The 20,838-nt window shown below is 42.5% G+C and overlaps 1 protein-coding gene across 1 annotated transcript; it reads left to right on the forward strand.

Moving 5' to 3' along the window:
- Positions 1-11,613: 11,613 nt before the first annotated feature.
- LOC119960563 (secreted phosphoprotein 24-like) lies at positions 11,614-17,217 on the forward strand. The gene is made up of 9 exons (XM_038788227.1): positions 11,614-11,745; positions 11,892-11,995; positions 12,183-12,311; positions 13,019-13,150; positions 13,265-13,309; positions 15,002-15,046; positions 16,175-16,219; positions 16,797-16,841; positions 16,957-17,217. The coding sequence occupies exons 1-9, from the start codon at positions 11,694-11,696 to the stop codon at positions 16,987-16,989; spliced, it is 630 nt and encodes a 209-aa protein (XP_038644155.1). The 5' UTR covers positions 11,614-11,693; the 3' UTR covers positions 16,990-17,217.
- Positions 17,218-20,838: the final 3,621 nt, after the last annotated feature.

Below are 20,838 nucleotides of genomic sequence, written 5' to 3' on the forward strand. Positions count from 1 at the left end.
GAAAATTTATCTCAGCAATGGTGACCATGTTCTGTGGAAGAGAAGAGTCACAGGAACCTGAAATGTTAACCATGTAACCACGGGATTGTCATAATAACCCAATACCGCCAAGAGATGGAAATCTGCCATCTTAACCTTGTCTGTCCTCCAAGTGACTCCAGACTCACAGCAATATGGTTGAATCTGAAATGGCCCAGCAAGACATTCATTCAAGGACAATTAGGGATGGGCAATAAATGCTGGCTCAACCAGCGATGCCCACATCCATGAAATAATGTATTTGTTCAATTATTCTGGGTGAAGAGGACGATTTGGACATCTTTAGATAGGAGAGAGTATACGGCAGCAATTTGATAAACCTACAGTTCCACCATTTTACTGGAAAAGTTGAATTCTTAGTTTCAGACTATGGAATTATTATATGTTACAGATATTACAAGGACACAGTGTGTCCCTGTGAAGACAGTTTTCAAGATGCGAAACTGCATATGGTACAATTCAAGGTGTATACTACAATGTGTAACAAGGTATCATTGTTATGGCCCCAGTAAGTCTGCTCATAGCAAAATGGAGATGATTTGATGGCCACACCTATATATTGGACAACCAACATCACCAAGTACAAGACAACATACTTTCCTTTGTGATGATTGGATAGTTTAATTAAACATGCGGGTCTTTAATGTAATTGTTTAAGTATTCGCATATACTATGCATGATGTAACCTGAATCGATAGTCATGATTGGATATATATAACTAGTAAACAATTATTGGTATATGCTAAATCTTGTTTTCGAATCTCAAAGTATAACTGTATGTACCATTCTTGAATCTGGGCTTTTTCGTGTCCTAATTAGAAATCCGAGAGCCCTCGCTATAGCCTGTAAATAAAGACTAGTTTTTAAACTCCAAGAGTCTTCGTCTGGTTTCATGAGAGTGAGGATGAAGTAAAATGCAGTCGAATGGCTGTATAATTTTTGCCTCAACAATGGGTGAAGATAAGAAACAAGTAGCAGAAAATAGTGGATGGGGTAGTGTATAGGTTCCCTTCCAGCAGGTATACTGTCGTATAATACTCATGAATAAAGAGGAACTTATGACAAAGGCAATGTGATTATTGTGGGAGATTTTAATCTTAATGTAGACCAGGCATATCAACATGGCAAAAGCAGTTTGCAGGATGAGTTCATGTAAAGCAATTGAACAGTTTCCTATAATATTATGTCATCAAACTAACCAGGAAAGAGGCTATTTTACATCTTCACTTGACTAATGAGAGAGGGTTAACTAGTAATCTCGTAGTGAACAATCCACTAATGAACAGTGATCAAGATAAAATTTCACGTTGAATTTGAGGGTGATGTACAGAAGTCCAAAACTAAAGTAATTGACATAAATAAAGCCAATTACATAGATGTGAATATGGATGGGGAAATCAGATTAAAGTTACGATGGTAGGTCAACGCTGATAAACAGTTAAACAAATATTTCATAATTCTCAATGAGTCTACATCCCATTGAGACACAAACTCCATGAGAAAAGAGTTTAATCAGGTGCTAACAGAAGCAATTAAGTATAGTATTCGATTGAAAGCAGAGGCATTTAATGCTTCTGGGTAATACTAAGCCTGAGGATTGGAAAAGATTTTGGAAAGCAGCAAAGGATGATCAAACAATTGATAAGGATGGAGAAAACACAATACAAGAGTAAACTAATAAATAATGCTGAGCAGATTGTAAGAACTTCGAAAAGTGTAGAAAAAAAGAGTAGTGAAATTAAACATTGGTCCCTTCGAGGCTGAGCCAGGAGAAATGATCGTTAAGAATGGTGTGGTATGATATACATGTATGTGTATCTTAAAACGCTGTCAATCACTGTCATCAAGACGGGATGTGTCTGCCTTCACAGCAGAAGGCAAGCAGAGAAAGTGGAGAACGCAGGGTCAAATGAGAATAGGAAGCTGAAGTAATTGCTATTTGTAAAGGAATGGTTTTGGAGATATGAATGTAACTACAAGCCATCAAACCACAAGGACTTGATAGCCAACATCCTAGGGCTCTAAATGAAGGAGCTGTAGAGTTAGAGAAAATTTTCTCCATTCTGGAACAGTCCCAGCAAACTCTTTGATCGCAAATCTGACAGTATTGTTCAAGAAAAAGAGAGCGTGAGGGAACAGAAAACTGCCGTTAGTTTAACACCAGCCATCGGGAAAATGCTGGAATCCATTCTTAAGGGAATGATAATGGGGCACTTAGAAACCATTTTTTTTTATTTAAAAAAAAATTTAGAATACCCAATTCATTTTTTCCAATTAAGGGCCACTTTAGCGTGGCCAATCCACCTAGCTTGCACATTTTTGGGTCGTGGGGGCGAAACCCACGCAAACACGGGAGAATGTGCAAACTCCACACGGACAGCGACCGAGAGCTGGGATCGAACCTGAGACCTCGGCTCTGTGAGGCCGCAGTGCTAACTCACTGCGCCACCGTGCTGCCCTTTAGAAACCATTTTATGATTAGGTAGAGACAACATGGTTTTATGAAAGTGAAAACTTGTTTGACAAGTCTATTAAAGTTTTATGAAGATATAAATTGCAGACAGGAAAGAACAGAAACAGTAGATGTAGGACGAGATTTACGCCCCTTCCCGCCAGCAAGATTTTCCTGTGCTGCCAAAGGTGAGCCCATGCAGCAGGTTCCCCGGCAACAGGGGCAGGTAAGCCACACAAAACAGCATAGACATCGGCAGGGTCAGAGGATCATGCCAGCGGCCAATGACGAGCTGCCTCCACTGCGAGTATGCTGCCAAGATTTTTGAATAATTATTTAACAAGGTGCCACGTCGAAGGCAGTTCCCACAAGTATTGGTTGGGATTTTAGATTAACAAATCAGGAATGCTGCCATCCCACTCATGTAGAATATCCAGTTGGGTCGAGAACACAAAGCCAACATGCCATTTCCCCAGAATACATTACCTCCCCCCACCGCTCCAAGATTATTAAACTCCGCCCCCTTTGTGCCTCCCTGTTGGCCACTAAATCCCATGTCCAAACTTTTCTCCTCCCTCCCTCTCATGCTCAGTCACTCACTGCCCAAAATCTCCAGAATTATCTCATTTCAGGTTCTGGGGAGTCATACCTGGCACAGAGGAAGATGGTTGTGGTGGTTGGAGGTCAATTGTCTCATAATAATAATAATCTATATTACTGTTACAAGTAGGCTTACATTAACACTGCAATGAAGTTACTGTGAAAATCCCCTGGTCACACTACGGGAGTGTTCGGGTACACTGAGGGAGAGCTCAGAATGTCCAATTCGCCAAATAAGCACATTTTTCGGTACTTGTGTGAGGAAACTGGAGCACCCGGAGGAAAACCATGCAGACACAGGGAGAACATGCAGACTCCGCACAAACAGTGACCAAAGTCAGGAATCAAACCCGGGTCCCTGAGCAACAGTGCTAACCACTGTGCTACCATGCCATTCATTTCCCGGGCATCACTGCAGGAGTTCTTCAGGGTGGTTTCCTAGGCTAAACCATCTTCAGCTGCTTCATCAATCACCTCCCTTCCATTATAAGGTCAGAGGTGGAGATGTTTGCAGATGACTGCATGACGGGCAGCACGGTAGCACAAGTGGATAGCACTGTGGCTTCACAGCGCCAGGGTCCCAGGTTTGATTCCCTACTGGGTCACTGTCTGTGCGGAGTCTGCACGTTCTCCCCGTGTGCGCGTGGGTTTCCTCCGGGTGCTCCGGTTTCCTCCCACAGTCCAAAGACATGCAGGTTAGGTGGATTGACTGTGATAAATTGCCCTTAGTGACCAAAATGGTTAGGGGGGGTTATTGGGATAGGGTGGAAGTGAGGGTTTAAGTGGGCCGGTGTAGGCACGATGGGCCAAATGGCCTCCTTCTGCACTGTATGTTCTATGTTCATTACATTTCGTGATTCCTCAGATAATAAAGCAGTCCATGCCCAAATGCTGCAAGACCTGGGCAATATGCAAGCTTGGGCTGACAAGTGGCAAGTTAAAGTCATGCCATACAAGTGCCAGCCAATGACCAACAAGAGAGGATCGAACCATTTGCCCTTGACACTTAAAGGTATTACCATTGCTGAATCCCCCTTAATCAACATCCTGAGGGTTACTATTGATCAGGAACTGAACTGGACCACCCATATTAATATTGTGGCTACCAGGGCAGGTCAAAGGCTAGGAATACTATGATGAGTAACTCACCTCCTGTCCCCCCAAAGTCTTTTCACCATCGACAAGGAGCAAGTCAGGAGCGTAATGCAATATTCTCCACTTGCTTGGATAAGTGCAGCTGCAACCACACTCAAGAAGCTCAACTCCATCCAGGACAAAGCAGCCCGCTTGATTGCTACCCGTTCCACAAACATGAACAGTGCCAACTGTGTGTACCATCTGCAAGATTCACTGCAATAACCCACCAAGGTTCCTGAGGCATCACCTTCCAATCCCACAACCACAACCATCTAGAAGAACAAGAGCAGCAGATACCTGGGAACCCCACCACCTTGACGTTCCCCTCCAAGTCACTCACCACCCTGACTTGGAAATATATCGCCGTTGCTTCACTATCGCTCGGTTGAAACCCTGGAACTCCCTCCCAAACAGCACTGTAGGTGTACCTACACCTCAGGGACTGCAGCAGTTCAAGGAGTCAACTCACCATCACCTTCTGAAGGGCAACTAGGGATGGGCAATAAATGCTGGCCATCCAGCGACATCCACGTCCTGTAAATGAGTTAAAGCAAAGAATTGCCTTCATTAAAATGAAAGCAAATTACTGCGGATGCTGGAATCTGAAACCAAAACGAAAATGCTGGAAAGTCCCAGCAGGTCTGGCAGTTTCTGTAGGGAGAGAAAAGAGGTAACGTTTTGAGTCCAGATGACCATTTGTCAAAGCTAAAGACAGAGAAAGTGGGAAATATTTACACTGCGGAGTGAGAATGAAAGGTGAGTCATAGTCACAGAAACTCAGGGAAATGGGGTGCTAAGAACCACAGAGAGCAAGGGGAAAGAGTGCTAATGGCAGTCCCCAGAGAGGACAAAAGGTGTGAAAGGCAAAATTGCAGAGAAACTAACATCAGAGGGTAAACTGTGACAGCTGTAGATGTGGGGGAGGGGAAGGAGGAAGCAAAAGGGAGATAGGGTAATGAAAGGTGAATATATCTAAAGAAAGACGAGAGAAAGAACAGATAAAAAAAGTTAAAATGAAATGGGATGAAAACAAATGGGTCGAGGTGGGGTAGAGCTAATCATTTGAAGTTGTTGAATTCGATGTTGAGACCAGCGTGCGTAACCGGAAGATGAGATGTTGTTCCTTCAGTTTGCGTTGAGCTTCTCTGGAACATTGGAAGAGGCCAAGGACAGACATGTGAGCATGGGACCAGGGTCTTGTGTTAAAATGGCAAGCAACGGGAAGGTCAGGATCCTGAATGCACACAGACCGAAGATGCTCAGCAAAGCGATCGCCCAGTCTGCGTTTGGTCTCTCTGATATAGAGGAGACCACATTGGGAACAGCGAATGCAATAGATCAAATTGGAAGAGGTGCAGGGCAGCACAGTGGCGCAGTGGTAGCACTGCAGTCTCACGGCGCCGAGGTCCCAGGTTCAATCCCGGCTCTGGGTCACTGTCCGTGTGGAGTTTGCACATTCTCCCCCTGTTTGCGTGGGTTTCGCCCCACAACCCAAAGATGTGCAAGGTAAGTAGATTGAACATGCTAAATTGCCTCTTAATTGGAAAAAATTAATTGGGTACTCTAAATTTATTTAAAAAAAGAAAAAGAAAAAAAAATTGGAAGAGGTGGAAGTGAAACGCTGCTTAACCTGGAATGTGTATTTTGGGCCTGGGATGTTAAGCATGGAAGAGGTAAAGTGGCAAGTGTTACACCTTCTGCGATTGCATGGGAAGGTGCCATGGGTGATGGGAGAGGTACTGGGGATGGTGGAGGAGTGGACTAGATTATCTTGGAGGGAACGGTCTCTGCGGAATGCTGAGAGAGTGAAGGGAAGATGTGTTTGGTGGTGACATCACGCAGGAGTTGGCGAAAATGGCGGAGGATTATGCTTTGGACGCGGAGGCTGGTGGGGTGAAATGTGAGAATGAGGAGGAGTCTATCCTTGTTCTGGGAGAGAGGTGTGGAGGCAAGGGTAGTGGAGCGGGAGATGGACCGCACATTGTTGAGTGCACTGTCAACAACTGTCGGTGGGAAATCAATCTGGTCTATTGCATTCGCTACTCCCAATGTGGTCTCCTCCATATCAGAGACAAATGCAGACTGGGTGCTTGCTTTGCTGAGCACATTCAGTCTGTGCGCATTCAGGACCCTGACCTTCCCATTGCTTGCCATTTTAACACAAGACCCTGTTCCCATGCCTACATGCCTGTCCTTGGCCTGCTACAATGTTCCAGTGAAGCTCAATGCAAACTGGAGGAACAACGCCTCATCTTCCGGTTAGGCACACTGTAGCCTTCCAATCTCAACACCGAATTCAACAACTTCAGATGATTAGCTCTACCCCACGTCAACCCATTTGTTTTCATCCCATTTCATTTTAACTGTTTTTTTACCATTTTTTTTATCTCTTGTCTTTCTTTGTATATATTCACCCCCCACGCATCTTATCCACCTTTTGTTACCCTTTTCCCCCTTTGCTTCCCCCTTCCCCTCCCCCCACATCTACATCTGTCACAGTTTACTCTCTGAGGTTAGTTTCTCTACAGTTTGGTCTTTCACACCTTTTGTTCTCTCTGGGGACTGCCATTAGCACTCTTTCACCTTGCTTTCTGTGGCTATTAGCACCCCATTTCCCTGGGTTTCTGTGGCTATGACTCATCTTTCATTCTCTCTCCACAGTATAAATTTTTCCCACTTTCTCTGTCTTTAGCTTTGACAAAGGGTCATCTGGACTTGAAACGTCAGCTCTTTTCTCTCCCTACAGAAACTGCCAGACCTGCTGGGATTTTCCAGCATTTTCTTTTCAATTCCCTTCTTTGTCAGCCTTCTGACACGGCTGGACTTGCTATCCCTGCTGGCCAATTAGATTGACCCTAGCCCTAACTAACACTCCTACTGAGGGAGCGAAGTTCCATTAGGACAGTCAGCAGTGTATTATCATTGCAAAGAGACCTCTTTTTAAGTCAGTCATTTCCCAACCGCCTTTTGCAACAAGGGAATGAGCAATAGATCCCCTGTAAAATTCACACCAAAGGTCATGGTGTTGCCAGTACTATGTTGGCTTGGATAGAGGATAGATAGAATGAGAAACAGATTTTACAGGGTGAATAATAGGTCTTACCATCTGAGATAAAGAGAGCTATCCATTGGAGCTAAGAGGAAAGCAGCCAGTATTGGGAGCTGCTAAAGACATTTAGGAAAAATTAGACTCACAATCAATGAACCTCAGTGAGCCAGAGGACAACAGTCCAATGTTGGAAAACTTCAACCATCTGACAAGGTGTCAATGACAGGAGCTGTAGCAGTAATGTGCCAAACTGAATGTGTATCACATAATCTCAGAGGAAAGCAAATAATACATCCTGTAAAGTATTCATCTGGCTCCTTATGGAATGTCACAGTAAGCAAGAAATTCACAAATATTCAGACTTCAATATCCCACCAGAATCATCAGCATAATGGAGTGGTGCAACGACAACAATCTCTCCCTTAATGCCAGCAAAACTAAAGAGCTGGTCATCGACTTCAGGAAGCATAGTACTGTACACACCCCTGTCAGCATCAACGGAGCCGAGGTAGAGATGGTGAGCAGTTTCAAATTCCTAGGGGTGCACATCACCAAAAATCTATCCTGGTCCACTCATGTCGACGCTATCACCAAGAAAGCACAACAGCGCCTTTACTTCCTCAGGAAACTAAGGAAATTTGGCATGTCCACATTAACCCTTACCAACTTTTACAGATGCACTATAGAGAGCATCCTCTCGGGCTGCATCACAGCCTGGTATGGCAACTGCTCGGCCCAGGACCGCAAGGAACTTCAGAGAATCGTGAATACCGCCCAGTCCATCACACGAACCTGCCTCCCATCCATTGATTCCATCTACACCTCCCGCTGCCGGGGGAAAGCAGGCAGCATAATCAAGGATCCCTCCCACCCGGCTTACTCACTTTTCCAACTTCTTCCATCGGGCAGGAGATTCAGAAGTCTGAGAACACGGACAAACAGACTCAAAAACAGCTTCTTCCCCACTGTCACCAGACTCCTAAATGACCCTTTTATGGACTGACCTCATTAACACTACACCCTGTCTGCTTCATCCGATGCCAATGCTTATGTAGTTACATTGTATATCTTGTGTTGCCCTATTATGTATTCTCATGTATTTTCTTGAATTCTGTTCAATTCCCTTTTCTTCCCATGTACTGAATGATCTGTTGAGCTGCTTGCAGAAAAATACTTTTCACTGTACCTCGGTACACGTGACAATAAACAAATCCAATCCAATCCAATCTGACCAATTGTCAATGAATATATCGCTGCTGATACTGCCTGTCCTGCAGCCACTTCACATTCCAACTCGTGTTAAACGGCTGAGGGCGGCAATTCCTTCCTCACTAGGGAGTAAGTCCCACCTCAGAGAGCAGCTGGTCAATCTGATTTGCCAGCAGCTCTAGTCCCAGCAGCGCCAGGAGCTGCAGTGGACAGGGATGGTACTGTCAGAAGCCCCCGCGATCTGAAGCCACAGGACACCAGAACCAAATAAATTATGGGGGTCACAGAGGGGGAAACGACAATTAGACACTTGAGGGTCCCCAGTTGGGGCAAGAGGGGATTGGCCTTGGCCTCACCATTCCTACAATAAAATTGCAGAGAGGTCAGGGCAGGCAGGAGCCCAATCTGCATCTGAGGCAGATATGACCAGTTTTTTGGATGAATGGTAATCTCCAGGCCATGTCGTTTTCACAATGGAGCTTGTTACAGGATCACTGCATTGTAATCCACCCAGCACGCAACTCAATAGCCCACATTGTAAATAGTAACATTGTGTAAATAAACCAGATTGAAGTAACTACCAGAGTTTCTCTGGGTAAGATACATATGCGGCCTGTTTGTGAAACAAGCACTTTGCACAAATTGACTGGATCTCGGCTGGACCCGCCTCCTCTCGGAGTCTGAACACGAGACAAATCATGTGACCTTCTCTCCACATTCTCATCACCAGCCGAGAATAACCTGTCTTGGCTGCTAGTCAAACAACTCAATGATCCTCACTTTGAAGGTTCAGCATAAGCACCAGCCAATGTTCACAAGAGGTGGGATGGAAGCCTTTTCCTCTAAATGCTGACAAACCAGCTTCACATATAGATTGGTTTAAACATCCTGGAAAGGGGAGATGATAAATCTCGTCATTGCTGCAATATTATTCATTTCACTGATTGGTTACAGTCACTTGAAATTCTGGTTTGAACATCTGAAGGTGTTCATTGAAATATAATTCCTGTTGCTGAATTTGGAAGCTGGTTAGCTTCAGCACTGTCATCTCATATTGATCTGTTAAATATGGAGCTTCTCCCAGTTTTTCATCACCCCCTCTTCCCCTCCCACACAAAACCTCGGGCCTCCTCACAGCAGAGTGAGCTGGGGAGGCAGAACATTCCAACCATTGACTCAGTCACAACTGTCAATAATCCCCAGTCCAAAGTAAATCTCTGGATGTAGCGCCTACACATGTGGGGTTAAATGGCCTCTGTTGCCAGGATTAAGTTGCAGATACAGAGAAACTCAGATATTTGTTGTGATTTCTCTCAATGGTTTCTATTCAGAAACTTCCTCAGAGTCAGGAAGTGTTCAATCTAAGCGGGTGTGTTGCCTGTGATGTAAAGACGGAACGACTAATGGTCAAACATCACTGTATGAGTGGTATTGAAATACCCAAAGCAGCTATACCAATCATTGACAATGGGATATTATTGATCATAAATCCATGCACACTGGGGTATTGATGATGTGGAGATGCCGGCGTTGGACTGGGGTGAGCACAGTAAGAAGTCTTACAACACCAGGTTAAAGTCCAACAGGTTTGTTTCAAACATGAGCTTTCGGAGCACTGTTCCTTCCTCACCTGAGGAAGGAGCAGTGCTCCGAAGCTCATGTTTGAAACAAACCTGTTGGACTTTAACCTGGTGTTGTAAGACTTCTTACTGCACTGGGGTATTATCACTGATTGCGTTGGCATGAGACGATTTGGACAGACAATGACGTGATTCAGCAAACTCATTCACGCCAATGGTTTAATGAAGGCCGAGATAAGTAAGTTAAAAGTTCAACCCTCCTTGTGAGGGTTCCTGTGAAGCAGCACAAAATCCCCAGACAATTAGGGTGAGGTGTACCGGATGTCACAGTTTGCTCACCTCAGGATATTCATGAATCCCTGCACCATAATGGGGCAGTCTTGCTGGATGTTGTGTGCCATTTCTTAGAGTTTATCACATCCCCCCCTCAGCTCAAATATAATTTACTGCATAAATTTCTGTAGCGTTAACAATTATACTCAAAGATGAGAGACTAGTACAATCGAGGCTTTATTGCTGTGCGATGCTATTCCTCCAACTGCAACTGGAGACTAAGGTCTGAGTGACTCACACGCATATTTATACACAAACTCCCTGGGGCGGAGCTAGCCAGCAGGGGCTTACCGGAGGAACGTGTATTACAGGTACAGTCATACATCTCCCTACTGCAAGTACACATAACTACATTGGTTATATCACCAAAATTACAAAGGGTGCTGGCTGGTAACGGCAATGGACTATGACAAACGATGGCTCCAATAGCATCAACCAAGGAGATCAAAGAAAGAGAAGAAACACAATGATGACAGGGAAGAAAATCAGGTGAATTAGAGTCAAAGAAGAATAAAGAGAAAGAAAGGTTTCCTTTAAGAAAGGAAAATTTTAAAAAGCAGATATTAAAAACTAACATCATAACACTAAAAATTTGACAGTTTGCAAACCTCGAGAATTAATAATCTGCAGGAATGAGGTATCATATTTTAAATTCTTTTACTTGTGAGTCACTGATTGATTATCATTGCATTACAGTTAGCACATTGATACGCACTTAATGAACCCAATTTTTTGGCAGGGGGTTTAATGGATATTTAATGTCACGCTACCACAGCGGTTAGCATTGTTGCTTCACAGCGCCAATTCACAATTCGTAAAAGGAACGGGGAGACTAATCTGGAGTCAATTAACCAACAGGTTCCAGAGATTCACAATGCATGGGCTATTTCCTCACTGCCACAACATGCAGATAATTGATATGTTGGAAGCACCATTTCCGGGCCATATTGACCTCTTTAAACAGCAATGGACTGAGGGTGACTTTGTCCAAATTACAGATGAACATTTCCTGTCCTCCATCAGTTCATTATTTCGTCATCTGAGGAATAATCTCTGATCTCTACAAATGTAAACATGATGATGATATTTGGAGGAAGTTCTCCCATATTACAGCCAATTGGCAGCAGCTTCACCTGCCCAGGATCACCAAACTGAGCAAATATGAGTCAGTGTTTGAATGTGTTGGAGGTGCAGGATATAAAGACTGAACACTGCAAGGGAAAGGCAGAGCGAGAGAGAGAGAAGCAGCTCCTTTACTCTTAGCAAGCAGCCAGCTGATCACACAAGAGGCAGAATGAAATCCTTACTCCTCACCATTGCTGCAGTGCAGATCCTTCATTGCTCAGGTAGGTACTGGACAGATCGTCACACTTCATAAAGCAACAAGTTATTGGCAGTGAGATTCATTCACTCAGATGTGACCAATGTGTAAAAAGAATTGACTGAAGAATGCTGCAGTGTTTTGTACAACTTTCCTTTTCTCTCTCGCCAGGAATGCCGAGCCCTAAGGATGCTCTGAGAGCGTCAGTTCTAAAACTGAACAAAATCACCGAGATCACCAATCTGTGTGGGATAACCAGGAGAAGAGTGAAGGATGTAAGTGTGTCCTGGTCTTAGTGTGCTTCACTGTCGAATGTCTACAAGACTATTACTGAGTGCAGTTAGACACTGATTATAAAACAGGAGCTGAATATTATATTGTTCTCACACTGATGTGTGAAGCAGTTCAGAGTAAGAACTCTAGATTCAGTCAGACACTAATGAACTGTTTTCCTCTCATTAGATCAATCGCACAGGAAAATTGTCGTACAATGTGGATTTAACATTCTCTGTGAAAGAAACCGTCTGCTCCAAGAATTCAGGATTGGAATTTGATGATCCCGGCTGTCACTTCCGTTCCAAAACGTCCGCAGTGAGTCCTGAGTTAGATTGTCACATCGAAACCCTCATGTGTATGGAGTTATATCATAGAAGCTTAGTGCTGAGGTTGTAGTTATAAAGTTGTTAAAAAGGTTTATAGTGTAATAGTGAAGAAGCTTCATACAATGATACAGAGCATTGGTGAGGCCACACCTTTCAGACAGTGAATGGCTTTAACCACCTTTCATAAGGAAGGACATACTGCCCTGGAAGTTGTGTTACAAAGGATCAAATTTGAGGAGATTGTCCTGTGAGGAGAGATTGAGTAACCTCGGCCTGTGTTTGCTGCAGCCCAGAAGAATGAGAGGTGATCTAATGGAATATCCTTAACTGTGCTATTTGCACTGGCTGGCGATTCTAGAACAATGCGTCGCAATCTCAGTAGAGGTCGGCTATTTAGGGCAGAGTTGAGGAGAAACGTCTTCACTCAAAGTGTTGCAAATCTTTAGAATTCTCTACCTCAGAGAGCTGTGGGTAATCAGTCATTTTGCATCTTCAAGGCAGAGATCGATAGATTTTTAGACATGAAAGGAGTTTTGGGATATGGGATAGGGTGAGAAGATGAGCTGAGATAGGGGATCAGTTGTGATTGGACTGAATGGTGAAGGAGGTGAACTGAACGATTAACATCAGCTCCTATTTCTTATGTTCTGAAGTAACCATTCAATAATTTAAAATAATTGTGTTTTATTTTGACAGGAAAAAGGTTTGTGCAAAAGCCGTGTTGAATATTTTGCTGATGAGGTTATTGAGGTTGATGTGGAGTGTCGAGGTTTGAAGACAATTGACAGCAACAGTGAATCATCAGAATCGAGTGAGAACAGTCTTGAGGTAAAGTCACAATTATACACATCAGGACAATGGGCTTTCTAACATGCAGATTCTTCAGAAGATGTCTCATTGGTCCACTGTGCTAAATATAGAAATATTAATATTTTGATACAGGTTCAAACCAAATCAAGAGAGACATCGATCGAGGAATCGTCAAATGTGAGTATTAATTGGGAGTTCTGACCGATTATTTCCCTGTTGATCAGAATTATCAACAAAACATTTAAAATACAGAATGTAACTGTGTCAGAATGGAATGTGAGAGAATTTATTTTAATCTGAAATACTGGGAGGGGAGTCAGAGGCTCCGACACAAATATACAGAATGATTATGATCTCCCTGAAGATAAAGTCAGCTAATTATTCAGAGGGCTGGACAGGTACAAACAATAGCTTTGGAGAGCAGTGTCTCTTGCACTCTCACCAATAATAGACAATAATGGCTGGTCCCTCCTAGGGGGACTGCAGATTCAACACAATGAACCCCAATCGATGGAGAATCTCAGCCTCTGTTAGTTTATCCATCGAACTCACAGCTACACTGTCACAGGGCTGGATTGATTATTGGTGGAGAACAGGAGATGTTTGGTGAGGGTTTCTCTGCTGCTCCAACACCGAGGTCGCGATTTACTGCGCAGAAAGCAGAGTCCCATTTTGGGCACGTAAAGTGGGGTCTGTCTGGCCACCTGCAGCGCCAAGAGCGACCCTGCTATCAAACGAGACTCTACCAATTTCTTTTTACCTAGTGTAGGAGCTTTCCCAATGACTGAGTGTATTGAGCTGGCCTTTACGTATGTGGGGTTCCTTCGCTTAGTTCAGCTCAGTGAAACACAAAAACATATCAACTCTGGTTGAGATCACTTTATTTCCAAGCTTGGTCGACATACGAGAGAGAGTGATTTAGCTGAATGCCAAAACCACTCTACTTTACACTGGTTCAGGTGCCACAATTATACAATTTTCCAAAAATCAATAGCCCACCCCAATTGGACTCAATCGAATCCTTGGAGCTGTCAATTTTATCTTGACCAATGAAGTTTACTTTAAACAGCATGATGACTGTGCCAGGTCATGATTTAACCCTATCCTGTTATTTACCAGGACTCTTTATCTTTTACGTCTTGTTTTGCTCCCATTCCCACATTGCTTAGCTCTGTCAGTTCCTGCCCACATCATTGTTCATCTGTGTGCAGGATGTTGAAGTTGGTTCCTCTTTGCATCAAGGATTGTCTGAGATGGAATTTGGGGCCACTAATAAGAACTGCTTACTGAGCTGACTTATTTCTGACCACACTATTTCTGTCTGATTCTTTCTATCTAAAAAAAACATGGGCAAGTTAACTAGCTTAAATCCCATCATGCATTCAGCAAGAGTTTAAATGCTTGTTACGGCTATGTTCTCAGAATAAATGTTTAATGGTTAATAATGATTGCTGGGTGTACTGTCTATGAATAGTCTCAATCCTCAATAAACTAACTTGTGTAGAATTTTCTCATGTTCGCCGAGATATCCTATTTTAAGGGGTCTCATCTCAGGACACCCCTTCACCTCTGTCGAGGCCAATTCTGAAATGTCCCAAATAAATAATTCCTTAATTAATATTTAATATTTATATAAAATCAAATAACTGGAGATGCTGGATTCTGAAACAAAAACAGAAAATATTGGACAATCTCAGCAGGTCTGACAGCATCTGTGGGGAGAGAACAAAACTAATGTTTTGTGTCTGGATTACTCTTTGTCAAAGACTTTAATATTTATATTTTTGGTTTGAAAGCATTTTCATATTATCTCTAAAAGTCTTATTAATCCCCAGTTCTGACCATGTAAATGTCAATATTTTATTACAGGTGAAAAGCAAGTCAGCAGAATCATCCCTGGAGGAGTCTCCAAACGTGAGTAGAATTTGGGATTTTGAGTCAGATGATCATTAACAAAATAATCTGTTGAAACTTTGATTCAGCTGCATCACACATGGGTCTGAGCAATTGATTTAATTAAATGTCCACCCAGAGACATTGGGAGAGGAGATTCTGATTCTCAAGTTACTATTGGATTTTCCAAGTATAGTTAATGGTTTGTTGGATTGAGGTTGTGTGGATGTTTGTTCCTTCCTGAATTTTCGAATATTCTAGAATTAGAGAGTAACGATGATAACAGGAGAGATTCAACTGATGACATCTTGAGGGCTGCATCTTTTACATTCTCCTCATCTGATGGACAAGTTATAGAATCATAGAAACATATAATTTACAGTGCAGAAGGAGGCCATTTGGCCCATTGAGTCTGCATCGGCCCTTGGAAAGGACACCCTACCTAAGCCCACACCTCCACCCTATCTCGGTAACCCTCCTCACCTTTTTGGTCCAAAGGGCAATTTAGCATGGCCAGTCCACCTAACCTGCACATCTTTGGATTGTGGGAGGAATCCAGAGCACCTGGAGGAAACCCACGGAGAGACAGGGAGAATGTGCAGAATCTGCACAGATAGTGACCCAATAACGACCATTGGGAAATCCTGAAGAGATATCTTGTGGGATCTACCGGTCATGTCCCGTCCCGATTCCGATGGGACACAGCTGTAGTTTTCAGTTCCAGAGTTTATTAATGGAATTTAAGTTCCATCAACCACTATGTTTAGTTCTGAACGTGCGACCCCTGGGTATTAGCCTGGGCCTCTAGATTACTAGTCTAATGACATTGCCACTAGGCCACCATCTCCCTCCAATTACTGGTTTCTGTGTCAAAATTAACTCAATAAATCATAAGCAGTGGAGAATCTCAGTCTCCATTAGTTCATCCATCGACACCACAGCTCCACTGTCCCAGAGCTGGATTGATTGTTGTGGTGGAGAACAGGAGATGTTTGGTGACGATTTCTCTGCTCCAAAACACAGTCACTCAATCCCAACTCGGGAATTTAAAGTGTTCCCACTTTCTCATTGAATCCTTTTGTTTGCCGATCATTCTCAAATCAATATTTTTGACAAAATGCTAAACATATGATTATTATTTTATTACAGGTGAAAAGCAAGTCAACAGAATCATCCCTGGAGGAGTCTCTGAATGTGAGTATAATCTGGGATTTGTGTCAGATGATTATGAACAATAATCATCTGTTAAAACTTTGATTCGCCTGCATCACACCAGAGCCAAAGACAGCTCTTGTGTTTTTATTCAATTACAAGTATTTTGAGAGCAGAGGTTGTGTGGTGTAGTGGGTAACGTCCTGACTTGTGGGTTAGAATCTCTGGGTTCAATCACAACCTGGGACTTGTTGGTTATGGAAGGTGTGTTCATAACTTGGACAAAAAGGTTAATTATCAGCCTGAAAATCCTTCCAATCCTGATGGTAGGTGGTGAGAGTGGGAGAGATTCCTGGTCAACACACTGCAGGAGGCAACGGCAAACCACTGCAGTACTTTGCTAAACATAACGATAAACCAATCTGATGGGAGTCCATGGTCACCAACACCCTGTTTGGGCACAGTGCCTGAAGGAGGTGATAGATGTTGGAAATTAGAAATTGAAGGAGTTAACATTTCCTCATATTTGGCACTAATAATCAGTGAAATCTTTGGTTTAAAGATCATTCTCATGCTCAATATTAGTTCTAAACAGATCAACCTGAATCTTTTGATACAGGTGAGAAGCAAATCAGCAGAAACATCGCTTGATGTGTCTTCAAACGTGAGTATAAACTGGGACTTTGTGTCAGCGAATTGCCTCTTGATCATCAACAACAATAAAACATTGAACTCAGTCTATCTGAAAATGACTGTTCTGTTGATTCTGTCCATTGCAGGAACACAATGATGATTCAAGAAGCCGACACTAACCATGAATGAAATGACTAAAAGTCCTAGCTTGGTGTGGATACAAGAAGACCCCAATCCCATTGAAGAAGATGTTATCGATTGTACTTTATTTGTTCATGTATAAGGGCGGGGGGACCTAGGGTTCCTGACTGTACATTTTACTGTAACAGGGAGATTCTATAGTTTGTCAATTTTCTTTAGTGTGTGGTTGTTGTATTCTGTGGATCATAATAAAAATGTAAAGAGAATATTTCCTGATGTTCCTCCAAATGGTGTTCCTCATTTCACTGATTGTTTGAGAGTTCAGACAGACCCAGTGCTTGGACCAGTCTGTCACACACTGTGATCACTTTCCTCAGTCTCCAGGTAGCTGCTGAGGAAAGGGGCTTCATGGCTGAGAATGGGCAAGAGAAGGTATACAAGTGAGATTGTATGAAAACACCTGTCTTCATCACGTGGAGTTTCCAATCAATGGGCTGCCTCAGACTGAAATCAATGCAAGTGGAGGGTTGTTCAGCAATGCCCCAAATCCCACTTCACCGTACTCCACAAGATATCGGTGTTGCATCATTAGTGATCTAATAACTATTTCAGAGCTGTGGTTACATGGTGAAAAATGTTGAGAACAAAATATTCCAGAGCACTTGAAATTGGAACAGAGCTGTAGCCTTGACAATACCATTTGCATGGTGTTATGGGAGCGGCGTTTTCAGAACTCTAAAATGTATCATAGAGTTCAACCAACCTCTCCCTTTAATGTATTGTTGCTTTTGAAGCGCACGGCTTGGTCTCCAGGTCTGGAATTACAATTATGGACACGGGGGTTTTTAAACACTAAACAATGTTTATTCCATGAATTCAACGTAACCCTTTTAAATAAACATTGGATCCCTTAGCAAAATGGCTGAGTTAAAAAATCCAGCTCCACCCACACTCTGACATCACTTCAGTAATATGAGTTGCTCAATTTCTTAAAGGGACATTGCTTAAACATCCATTTCTTAAAGGTACTCTCACATGACAATGGAGATAGTAGTTGAGGAGGTACTTAGCTCAGAAGATGAGAAAGTAGAATTAGGGGAGGTGGTGATGCACAGGGGTAGTGGTAATGTGAGGGGACGAGTAATCCAGGGGCACAGTCTAATTGTCTGAAGACTCAACTAATATTTGTCAATTTAAAAATTTGTCTCAGCAATGGTGACCATGTTCTGTGGAAGAGAAGAGTCACAGGAACCTGAAATGTTAACCATGTAACCACTGGATTGTCATAATAACCCAATACCGCCAAGAGATGGAAATCTGCCATCTTAAACCTGTCTGACCTCCAAGTGACTCCAGACCCACAGCAATATGGTTGAATCTGAAATGGCCCAGCAAGACATTCAGTTCAAGGACAATTAGGGATGGGCAACAATGCTGGCTCTGCCAGCGATGCCCACATCCCATGAAAGAATGCATTTAATCAATTATTCTGGGTGAAGAGGACAATTTGGACATCTTTAGATAGGAGAGAGTATGCGGCAGCAATTTGATAAACCTACAGTTCCACCATTTTACTGGAAAAGTTGAATTCTTAGTTTCAGACTATGGAATTATTATATGTAACAGATATTACAAGGACACAGTGTGTCCCCATGAAGCCAGTTTTCAAGATGCGAAACTGCATATGGTACAATTCAAGGTGTATACTACAATGTGTAACAAGGTATCATTGTTATGGCCCCAGTAAGTCTGCTCATAGCAAAATGGAGATGATTTGATGGCCACACCTAGATATTGGACAACCAATATCCCCAAGTGCAAGACAACATACGTTCCTTTGTAATGATTGGATAGTTTAATTAAACATGCGGGTCTTTAATGTAATTGTTTAAGTATTCGCATATACTATGCATGATGTAACCTGAATCGATAGTCATGATTGGATATATATAACTAGTAAAAAATTATTGGTATATGCTAAATCTTGTTTTCGAATCTCAAAGTATAACTGTATGTACCATTCTTGAATCTGGGCTTTTTCGTGTCCTAATTAGAAATCCGAGAGCCTTCGCTATAGCCTGTAAATAAAGACTAGTTTTTAAACTCCAAGAGTCTTCGTCTGGTTTCATGAGAGTGAGGATGAAGTAAAATGCAGTCGAATGGCTGTATAATTTTTGCCTCAACAATGGGTGAAGATAAGAAACAAGTAGCAGAAAATAGTGGATGGGGTAGTGTATAGGTCCCCTTCCAGCAGGTATACTGTCGTATAATACTCATGAATAAAGAGGAACTTATGACAAAGGCAATGTGATTATTGTGGGAGATTTTAATCTTAATGTAGAGCAGGCATATCAACATGGCAAAAGCAGTTTGCAGGATGAGTTCATGTAAAGCAATTGAAACCGTTTCCTATAATACTATGTCGTCAAATTAACTAGGAAAGAGGCTATTTTAGATCTTCACTTGACTAATGAGAGAGGGTTAACTAGTAATCTCATAGTGAACAATCCACTAATGAACAGTGATCAAGATAAAATTTCACATTGAATTTGAGGGTGACGTACAGAAGTCCAAAACTAGAGTAATTGACATAAATAAAGCCAATTACATAGATGTGAATATGGATGGTGAAATCAGATTAAAGTTACGATGATAGGTCAACGCTGATAAACAGTTAAACAAATATTTCATAATTCTCAATGAGTCTACATCCCATTGAGACACAAACTCCATGAGAAAAGAGTTTAATCAGGTGCTAACAGAAGCAATTAAGTATAGTATTCGATTGAAAGCAGAGGCATTTAATGCTTCTGGGTAATACTAAGCCTGAGGATTGGAAAAGATTTTGGAAAGCAGCAAAGGATGATCAAACAATTGATAAGGATGGAGAAAACACAATACAAGAGTAAACCAATCAATAATGCTGAGCAGATTGTAAGAACTTCGAAAAGTGTAGAAAAAAAAGAGTAGTGAAATTAAACATTGGTCCCTTCGAGGCTGTATGTATGTGAATCTTAAAACGCTGTCAATCACTGTCATCAAGACGGGATGTGTCTGCCTTCACAGCAGAAGGCAAGCAGAGAAAATGGAGAACGCAGGGTCAAATGAGAATAGGAAGCTGAAGTAATTGCTATTCGTAAAGGAATTGTTTTGGAGATATGAATGTAACTACAAGCCATCAAACCACAAGGACTTGATAGCCAACATCCTAGGGCTCTAAATGAAGGAGCTGTAGAGTTAGAGAAAATTTTCTCCATTCTGGAACAGTCCCAGCAAACTCTTTGATCGGAAATCTGACAGTATTGTTCAAGAAAAAGAGAGCGTGAGGGAACAGAAAACTGCCGTTAGCTTAACACCAGCCATCGGGAAAATGCTGGAATCCATTCTTAAGGGAATGATAATGGGGCACTTAGAAACCATTTTTTTTTATTTAAAAATTTTTTTAGAATACACAATTCATTTTTTCCAATTAAGGGGCACTTTAGCGTGGCCAATCCACCTAGCTTGAACATTTTTGGGTCGTGGGGGCGAAACCCACGCAAACACGGGGAGAATGTGCAAACTCCACACGGACAGTGACCGAGAGCTGGGATCGAACCTGGGACCTCGGCGCTGTGAGGCCGCAGTGCTAACTCACTGCGCCACCGTGCTGCCCTTTAGAAACCATTTTATGATTAGGTAGAGACAACATGGTTTTATGAAAAGGAAAACTTGTTTGACAAATCAATTAGAGTTTTATGAAAATATAAATTGCAGGCAGGATAGAGCAGAAACAGTAGATGTCAATAGATGGGATTTAAGCCCCTTACCCCCAGCAAGAGTTTCCTGTGCTGCCAAAGGTGAGCCCATGCAGCAGGTTCCCCGGCAATAGGGGGCAGGTAAGCTAC

Source organism: Scyliorhinus canicula, chromosome 2 (genome assembly GCF_902713615.1).
Source record: "Scyliorhinus canicula chromosome 2, sScyCan1.1, whole genome shotgun sequence".
Lineage (NCBI taxonomy): Eukaryota > Metazoa > Chordata > Chondrichthyes > Carcharhiniformes > Scyliorhinidae > Scyliorhinus > Scyliorhinus canicula.

Excerpts from the sequence above, each read along its gene's own strand:
- LOC119960563 (XM_038788227.1), top strand. The coding sequence starts at position 11,694 with ATGAAATCCTTACTCCTCACCATTGCTGCAGTGCAGATCCTTCATTGC. Across the intron at positions 12,312-13,018 it reads TCCGTTCCAAAACGTCCGCA|GAAAAAGGTTTGTGCAAAAG; the intron begins GTGAGTCCTGAG and ends TTATTTTGACAG. Across the intron at positions 13,310-15,001 it reads CGATCGAGGAATCGTCAAAT|GTGAAAAGCAAGTCAGCAGA; the intron begins GTGAGTATTAAT and ends ATTTTATTACAG.